We start from the raw sequence: 9,075 nt of genomic DNA, 5'->3' as shown, positions 1-9,075 counted from the left end.
TACATAGAAATAAGCAATGGCAACCAATAGAAATCACATGGTCTTACATATAAAATTTGAAAAGCTCGAGTTCGGAGCATGAAATCATACTCAAGAAAACAGAACTTACAGATATTGATCATTTGATCTAACCAGCAAATCAAAGCAAAATGAATTTATTCTTAGTCAATTCATATAACACAAAAATGTGAGATATACACTTCTGTTCTAGCACTAAAGGACTAGTACTGATAGTACTGATCTCTTCCCGTGCAGGCCAGAGTGAGTTATAGGCCTAGAACATAGAAGAGACATAAGGATTCTGGTGATCAAGAACCCCAAAAGAAGAACCCCCTTCAAAAAAAATCAGGACTTTCATCTAATGAGATATCAGTAAGGTCTTCTTTTCCTTGAGCACCGCCTTCTTCAAATAGCCACTTCTCAAGGAATGACAATGGCACTTGGTCGCTGAGATCCGGCTTGCTTTCTTCCTGGAAAAAGCTTGCCTCAGGGGATTTAGATTGGGAAATTTCAGAATTGGAAGAGTCCAAGGAGTCGAATCCAAAGAGCATTTCATATGCTTCAGTTAATTCAATGTCTTCGTTGTTTGCTGCACTTGGGGTCCCTTCACTAGAGGTGGAATCGGTCCCAGCAGTGTTGATGAATGAATTTTGAGTGGTAGCTGAGCTTGCTCTAGCTTGCTTGGGCGAATTTCTCATCCACCCTTCTAGCAACCGAGCAATGTTCTCAGTACTGGATGCATAGGAAGATGCTTGACCAGGTCTTGTGCAAGTCTGATAGCCATTAGTGGGGTTCAATTGATCAGAGGAACTGTGTGGCTTCTCCAGAGACAAGGCCTCATGAAGAGCTTGCTTAGCCATGTGGATATCAGTTTGAAGCCTTCTCTCCCACTGGCCTCTTGAGATTGACTGTGATGCTAGGGACACATCTCTAGAGTGACCATCTGAGGATGAGCCTGTTTGAAGCTTTTTCAGCTTTTTCTTCAAATGGGTATTCCAATAGTTCTTGATGTCATTGTCTGTTCTCTGAGGAAGATAAGAAGCTATGGCAGCCCATCTGCGCCACATCCACACTCCCATTACAAACCACACCAAACCCACCAAAATAAACAGAACAATTTTGAGAAAGAATCTCCTATTTTTACCTGTTGCCCAAAAGAGCTTGAAGGTGAATGATCATCCTCTCCTCATGGTCGGTAAAGTTACCTCTTTTGATTCCAGGCCGGAGGTAGTTAGTCCATCTAAGCCTGCAACTCTTACTGCATCTAAGCAATCCTGAAAACCCCAATAGAACACAACATATGAGTAAGACAGGATCAACACCTCCTCCTTACCCCTTTTTTTCCTCAGAAGGAGATAACAAAAAGAAATTGAATTGTGACAGCCTAACAGAAAAAGGCAACTACAGGAAAAAGTTTTAACCTGTATTAGTAGGAACAGCCCTCCAATTCCCCGGACCATGTTCCTGGATATAAGAGACTAGTATGATATCTTCTTCAGGTGTCCATGGTCCTTTCTTCACACCGATTTTATCACAGCAAGGTGGTCTTCCCATGTCACCTGCTTCTCCTACCAGTCTTCTTAATTTCTTTGAGGGCTCTACACAAAATGGGCTTCTCCCTCTCTCCTTTACCCTCCTCCTTTTCTTCTTCTAAAAGCCAAGACAAAGCTTCTAAGCCCAACGTTGCCTGATCTGCATATATAGAAAAGATACCTGAGAAGATGAGGACGCTGACCTAAAAGTAGCAAAGGGCAACCCAAGAGTCAAAAAGATGACAGCAAGAGCATTTACTCGTGGCCAAGCTAAAGTCAGCTGTGACACTACCTCTTCTGCCTCGCAAAACCGCGTGGGCATTCAATGAGCGTCCACTGGGAAAACCCTAATCTGGTTGATACCTCTAATCCCCACATGCCATCAAACCCAGTAAAAACAAAAAACCCATCAAAACTAAGCCTTTGGTAACTCCCTCCCAACTCTCAATGCAGTTGCTTTCCAAGAATTTATTGCTTGCTGTTAAGTTTCCCATGGGACTTTTCAATCTGTAAACACCCACTACAGACAGTGTACAGCTTTCTCCTGGTTCTGGGTTCAACATTGAAAACCCGTATCAATAAGCACTAACCCTATCTTTGAAAATGCTTGGATAATTAATAGATTATTGGCAGTTGAATCAGTCAGCAGCAGGCACATAGGCCCACTTGTATGACCCCTTCTTCCTTGGCCAGCCAGCGGTGGCCAATTCTTGACTTAATGTTTGATTACTTCTTCATCCAAAATCAGTATCATCCCAACTAAAAATCAAGCAACTTCAACTCTTTGAAAAAAAATATATAAATATCCACCGTTGCTTGTGGTCCTTACCAAAAGGGAATGCATATATATAGCTATAACATTAACTCTGAGATTTTCTGTCCTTCCAAACAACTTGAAAATTTTGCGCTATAGCTCCCCAATTTGGTTAGTTTTCATATATATCTTTTGGTTAGCAAAAATTAAAAAAGAATTAGTTAACATGTATATATTTTATAGATTTTTATGGTCATAGTGGTGGATTAATTGCATTATTTGTAGGGTTGTGAACAGAACATGTAATAAATTTGAAAGCGGTGCATGCATGAAGTGTTCAAAGCACAAGAGAGAATAGAATTAGACAAGTGCCACGAGACTAGACTGGCCTGGCAAAGGCTGCTGAATCAAGTCTTATTGGACCGTCCAAAACGTCTAGTTTTTTTTTAATAGAAATATAATTTTTAACTATGCTTTTAATTTTATAATAATAATACAAAAGTGTGCGATTTTAATTTTTTTATTTTTTTAGTTATTAATTTAAAACTTTATAGAAGTAAAATAAGAAAATTATTATATAAATTGAATCACAAAGAGGAGCTCATGACTCGAGTCAAGTAAGTTCAAGACGTCTGTCATGTAGATCATTTTGAAATTAAAAAATTTATTTTTAGTTATTTATTTATTATTGCTAGAATTTAATATTTAAATTTTTTATACAAATAGTTAAAAGACAAATATATATAATTTATGATATATAGAAGATTTCTACTTAATTTATCATATTGTAAAACTTACATATAAAAAAAATAACAAGACTTGACTTTTGGACAAGAAAGAATACAATTCAAATCTTAGAATTAAGGAATAAAATGTCGTAAACGAAAGTCACTCACATCATTTCATTTTCTTATATGCTTTTTGTTTTTTCAAATATATTAATTCCTCATTTTGGAAGTCAAATTTATAATTTTATTAATTAAATAAACACATTTTTACAATTTTATTTGACAAATTTTTATATTTTTATCTCAAATAATAGTTGAAATGATCATGTAGTATTAATATTATATTTTTTATATTAAATATTAAACACCATTCTACATAAAATAAAATAAAATTTTATAAAAAATATATATATATATATATATATATATATATTAATTTTAATTATATTAAAATTTTCTATAAGTTCTAAACTTGTATTAAAATTTTGAAAAATAGCTAAAATATTTCACCTAATTTTTAAAAATAAAAAATAACATTTAGAGACACTATCTTGTTTTATTTGTACGTTTTTTTTTTTTTTTGAAGGATTTAAAGAATTTAATAAAAATTAAGAATAGTAGTAATTGAATGAATTGACTTGGACCCATCAATTTGTAAGTGGAAAGTGATGGCTTAAAAGCATTGGCCACAAATGCTTCTAATTAATGTAACCAGCTATTTATTATTAATAAATATGGTCCCCTCTATGAGGATTTTAATATCCAAAGAAAAATAAAGAGATTCTTTCAATTCTCAAATGTATTTCCATCTGTCCAATTCTTGGAATAGTAAATAAATCAAATTAATTTTTTTTTTTTTTTAAAAAGAAAGAATTATTGCATATGATAAGACCATTCCTTCCAGATATTTCTGAGGTGACAAAGAAATAGTCCTCAAATAGACTACCGCATAACTAAGGCAAGGTACTCCTCTGTCTTAGAAGAAAATAGTTGGATTAAATTAACAATTTGTGAAGGTATGGTTGGGATTTTTTTGAAGAAAAAAAAATCAGAAAAGATAATAACCTCCATATAAAATATTAAAATTCTTTGAAATGTAATTTAAAAAAAAATTAAATTATTTAAAATTTGAGATATTAAAAAAAGTAAGGACCACTTTACAAGATTAAATACTCTTGAATGATATATAGTGAAATGGTACTGTTAGAAAAATGGTGAAAATAAGCTATCGGAGAGTAAAAATATAATAATCCTTATATAAAATATTAAATTGTTTTGAAATATAATTTAAAAATATCATAATTTTTAAAAATTATATAAAATTTGAGATATTAAAAAAAGCAAGGACCACTTTACAAAATTAAATACCGTTAAGTAAGGACCACTTTACAAGATTAAATACTCTTGAATGATATATAGTGAAATAGTACTATGAGAAAAATGGTGAAAATAAGCTATTGGGGAGTAAAAATATAATAATCCTTATATAAAATATTAAATTGTTTTGAAATATAATTTAAAAATATAATAGTTTTTAAAAATTATATAAAATTTGAGATATTAAAAAAAGCAAGGACCACTTTACAAAATTAAATACTGCTATCTGACTAATAGTGAAATGGTACGGTGAGGAAAGAGTGAAAAGAACCAATCGAAGAGCAAAAATATAATGATATATGTAAAATATTAAAACCTTTTGACATATAATTTAAAAATATAATAGTTTTTAAAAATTATATAAAATTTGAGATATTAAAAAAAGCAAGGACCACTTTACAAGATTAAATACTACTATCCGACTAATATTGAAATAGTACGGTAAGGAAAGAGTGAAAAGAACTCAACGGGGGAGCAAAAATATAATAAAATATTAAAACTTTTTGACATATAATTTAAAAATATAATAGTTTTTAAAAATTGAGATATTAAAAGAAGTAAGGACACTAAATACTCTTAAGTCATTGATAGTGAAATAGTACCGTGAGGAAAAGATGAAAACGACCGATCAGAGAGTAGAAATATAATAATCCTATATAAAATATTAAATTTTTTAAAAATGTAATTTAAAAATATAATAGTTTTTAAAAATTATTTAAAAATTGAGATATTAATTTTTTTTTTAAATTTTAAAAATAATTTTTAAAGATATAAAATAAGTTGATTTTTTTACATAAGCATTATTATGTTTCATATAGGAGTTATTATTTAAAAAAAATAGAAATTATATCCAAATAAGTACTAAATTAGTTGATTTTTATTCTTTTAAAATTGTAAAAATGACCATTGTGCATCTTAATCTCGTTTTCTAAACATGTTTTTGAAATAATTTTAATTTTTAACTATATTCGAATTTTTAATTAAACATTCTATTCAAATTATTTCATCACAAATTCATAACAAAATTTATGTGAAAACATATGGATATTGGCATTAGTTTTTGCATCATATGTATAAATATATTTAATTTGTTCAAGTTCTTGTTACAAGGATTTTCTTATCCATGATAAAAAAAATAAAAAAATTATAATGATTTATTAGAAATTTAATTAATATAATTTCATATTGACATTCTTTAAAATAAATTAGGGGTTAAATTGAGACAAGATCAAACTTCCCAATAATTTTTAATATAACTTTGTGAATTTAATTTGATTGACTCTCTTATTAATTTATTAAAACTTAATAAAAGTATTAAATTAGGCAAAAATGTAAATAAATAAATAATGTAATTTTCTTCATTCTCCTCAAATTTTCTCCGGTTAATTTTTTTATTTTTATTTTTATATTTTTTCATATTCCACCTCTTTAAATTGCTTAATTTATATCAAAATTTGTTCACCATACATCTCATACCCTCCAAGCTACTTGCACCAAAGTGCCAATTGGGATATGCTATATTAATCTTTTCTGACAGTGCCTTTAAATAAATGGGTGACCATTTCTTGAGTTTTTTAAAATATGGCCCATGCCCCCTAATTTACTCACATTAATCATTGCCACTACCCTTCATCATTTAATCAATTGGCTAAAAAATATACCCCAAAATCTTCCTACTTAGTCTTGTGATTAAAGTACTAATTCCCCAAGCCCACTACCTCGGAAAAAGCAAGACAGTGAAAAAAGTTCTAAAAATTGAATTTATAAATAAACATTTTTACTCTCTTTAAATAACACTTGAACAAGAATATTATGTCATATGATTGATGAACCCTTAATCTAAACCGACCAAGGTGAATCTAATTGTTTGATTTGATTTAATTGGGATTTTTTTAACCATTTAAATTTGATTTAGTTTGAGATAGGAGTGTGTTCTTTTGAACTAAGTCAAACAAAAATCCATATCCTTAGATAAAATATTTTTATAATAAAGTTTTCTCTTTGAAGAAAATTATGTTTGGATTTTTATTGATTAAAAGATTTGTCTTTTAATTCTTTCCTTTCTAATTATTAATTGAGAGCTTAAAGAAATTTGCACCCTCTAATTTTGCTGAATTACAAGTGATTTGTCTAACCACAAAATCATCTTATTTCTTACCCAATCCAATAAGAGTGTTTTAGAGCCAATCCAGCTAATACCCATGGTATGTTATTTACTTTCCCGAGTTCATCATCCTCCTCTTACTTATAGTCTTTAACAACTTCTATTTTTGATTTTTTTATTAACGTTCCTCTTTTTAGGCTTTGACTAGGGCTTAGTATGATTTAAACCTTGACTTAACTTATATATTGGTATGATTAGACTTTTGACTTGATTTGGATTTTGGCATAACTTGGGCTTTGACTTGACATAAACTTAATTTGACTTAATTGTGGTCTTAACATATACAACGTCGATTGATGACTTAAATAACTTGATTATTAAATTTAAGATATATTATGTTAATTTCGATTTAAAGTTTGAAATATGAGGTTTTGAAGATTTTGATAAGTCAAAAAAATATAAAAAAATTAAAGATTCATCGAAGTTTCTTTTAAAGATTTGAATATCTTTTGAAGAGTTTCGTTCAACTCTTATCTTCTAAATTGTTTTTAAATTTTGATTTTCAAAGCTTTTGATGAAATTAATCTTGTTATAATGATTGAAAACATAATATTTGAGTAATTCTGTATCATTTAGAAAGATTACTAAATTTGAAAGTATTGAAAATGGATAGAGGCAATGATAATAAACTCTAGAGCATAAGAAAATTACCAAGAAAAAAAAAAGTTCAAAACTACACAAATTATATTATGAAAAGAATGAGTATCTATTCATCTTCTAGAAAAAAAAAACATCCATGCTTGGAGACTGATTCGATTTGATTAAGTACTACATTGAAGGGTACCCATCCCTATATGATATCAAAATTGACGAGGTCAATGGGTATGGTACCCAAAACACGAGGCGACTACTAAGGGGATGGCCATGAAATCGATGACATTGTGAACCATAATTGCATCATGGTGCTCATCACCATTCATCACCTCGGACCAGGGACGCTCGGTACAACAGCAGCCTTTTGACCTTGGATTCTATGCTAAATTTTCCATACTTGTTATTTATGATTTCGCCTGGAATTTCAGACGAATCAGACCTGAAACCCACCTCCTCGGCCTAAAGAACACAAATCTTTGACCTCAAGCGTCACCCCCCACGCCACCATTCAATTCATTTCCCATCAAAGTTTGCTTAATTCCCTTTCTTTCTTTCTTTCTTTCTTTTCTTTTCTTTTTTTAAACTGTAGACGAAGAGAGGACATTGATTTTGGTCCATACGCTTTCTAGATGATTTGGACTGCACCATGTGCCTGAGGATCTCCCATTCACCTCTCAATAAAAACTCTCTGACAACCTACCTCCTTTTCTTTTTTTCCTCTCTTTCTTTTTCTTCTTTGCAGAGGCACGAGTGTCTGGTTTTTGATTCACTATTGTGGTTGAAATTTGCTGCTTTTAATTCTCAACCACCAAGTATCCTTTGGAGTCAAATTTATTTATTTTTTTAAATATTTAGTTTCTGTTTCCGTTTGGATCCTGAGAAAGTTGAGAGAAATACAAGAAACTGAAGACAATGTTTAATTTTAATTTTTTGGTAAAAATAGAGTGAATTTTGACAACAAGGGGTTTTCAATTCCTAAGTAATAATTAAAAATTATGTTTGGAAACAATTTTTTTGAGCTCTCAAATCATATTTCTTTTATAAATCTTGATGCTGACTTTACCACTCTTTAAGCTACACTAGAATGATAATTGTTGAAAAAATCCAGAGACAATGGCCCATTACTTGACTATACTTAACCTAATATTTAGGTATAGCCCCAACATCAATTGGTGGCACATCAATAATCAAATCACCCTAATTCAACTCCATAATGTTTTAGGCGTTTACCCATTTGCTACTTACAAATTATAATAATAATAAATATATATTTAAAATAACAAGTCTAATGCCACGTTGGAATGCCACTCTTGAGATCCATATTAGATAGCATTATCCACTATGATACGGATAATATAAAATAAGATTCGAATATGAAAAATATGAACAACTCAGATTCAAAATTTTGGTATGATTGAATTTTGAAAAAAGAACAATGAGGGGTGAGTGACGAAGATGGAGCTACCACCTTAGTTGGCAAACACATGAAAACAGTTGTCAAAAGGGGTGTGAGCCCACCTAATGTTGGGCCCATTGGGCCTTTTAATCGTACACGTGGCCGCATATTTAAGGTTTGTGGAGAGGCCATGTGTAGCAAATAATTGTGACCGACTACCATAAATGGGCTTTGGTAGGTGAAAGTAGTCTATAAATTACAAAACGTTGCTTTTAAATTCAGATCCGTGGGCTTGGGCCCACATGCTCACAGATCGGTTTGGTTGGTAAACCAGGTTGTTTACCGGAAAGCACGTGAGGGTTTTGCCTTTAGGTTGTGGGCATCATATCACGGTTAGAGCCCATTAGAATCGACCAACCCAAGCTCATCTATAAAAATCGGCCAAGGCCATTCGACTAAACCACGTGTTGTGGGCCCTTGACACTTATTTTTCCGATTATGGTCCAAGATCATTTCAGATGGGCCCAAAA

At 31.0% G+C, this 9,075-nt stretch overlaps 1 protein-coding gene across 1 annotated transcript; it reads right to left on the bottom strand.

The window, feature by feature from the left end:
* On the bottom strand, nucleotides 1-1,748 carry LOC117929721 (myb-related protein 306-like). The gene is made up of 3 exons (XM_034850107.1): nucleotides 1,422-1,748; nucleotides 1,145-1,274; nucleotides 1-1,056 (listed from the first exon to the last, which is right to left on the bottom strand). The coding sequence occupies exons 1-3, from the start codon at nucleotides 1,552-1,554 to the stop codon at nucleotides 336-338; spliced, it is 984 nt and encodes a 327-aa protein (XP_034705998.1). The 5' UTR covers nucleotides 1,555-1,748; the 3' UTR covers nucleotides 1-335.
* Between the last annotated feature and the right edge of the window lie 7,327 nt (nucleotides 1,749-9,075).

This window comes from Vitis riparia, chromosome 14, assembly GCF_004353265.1.
Source record: "Vitis riparia cultivar Riparia Gloire de Montpellier isolate 1030 chromosome 14, EGFV_Vit.rip_1.0, whole genome shotgun sequence".
Classification (NCBI taxonomy): domain Eukaryota; kingdom Viridiplantae; phylum Streptophyta; class Magnoliopsida; order Vitales; family Vitaceae; genus Vitis; species Vitis riparia.
This window is presented reverse-complemented; position numbering and strand designations above follow the sequence as displayed.

Excerpts from the sequence above, each read along its gene's own strand:
- LOC117929721 (XM_034850107.1), bottom strand. The coding sequence starts at position 1,554 with ATGGGAAGACCACCTTGCTGTGATAAAATCGGTGTGAAGAAAGGACCA. Across the intron at positions 1,275-1,421 it reads GGCTGTTCCTACTAATACAG|GATTGCTTAGATGCAGTAAG; the intron begins GTTAAAACTTTT and ends TGGGGTTTTCAG. Across the intron at positions 1,057-1,144 it reads CAAGCTCTTTTGGGCAACAG|ATGGGCTGCCATAGCTTCTT; the intron begins GTAAAAATAGGA and ends GATGTGGCGCAG.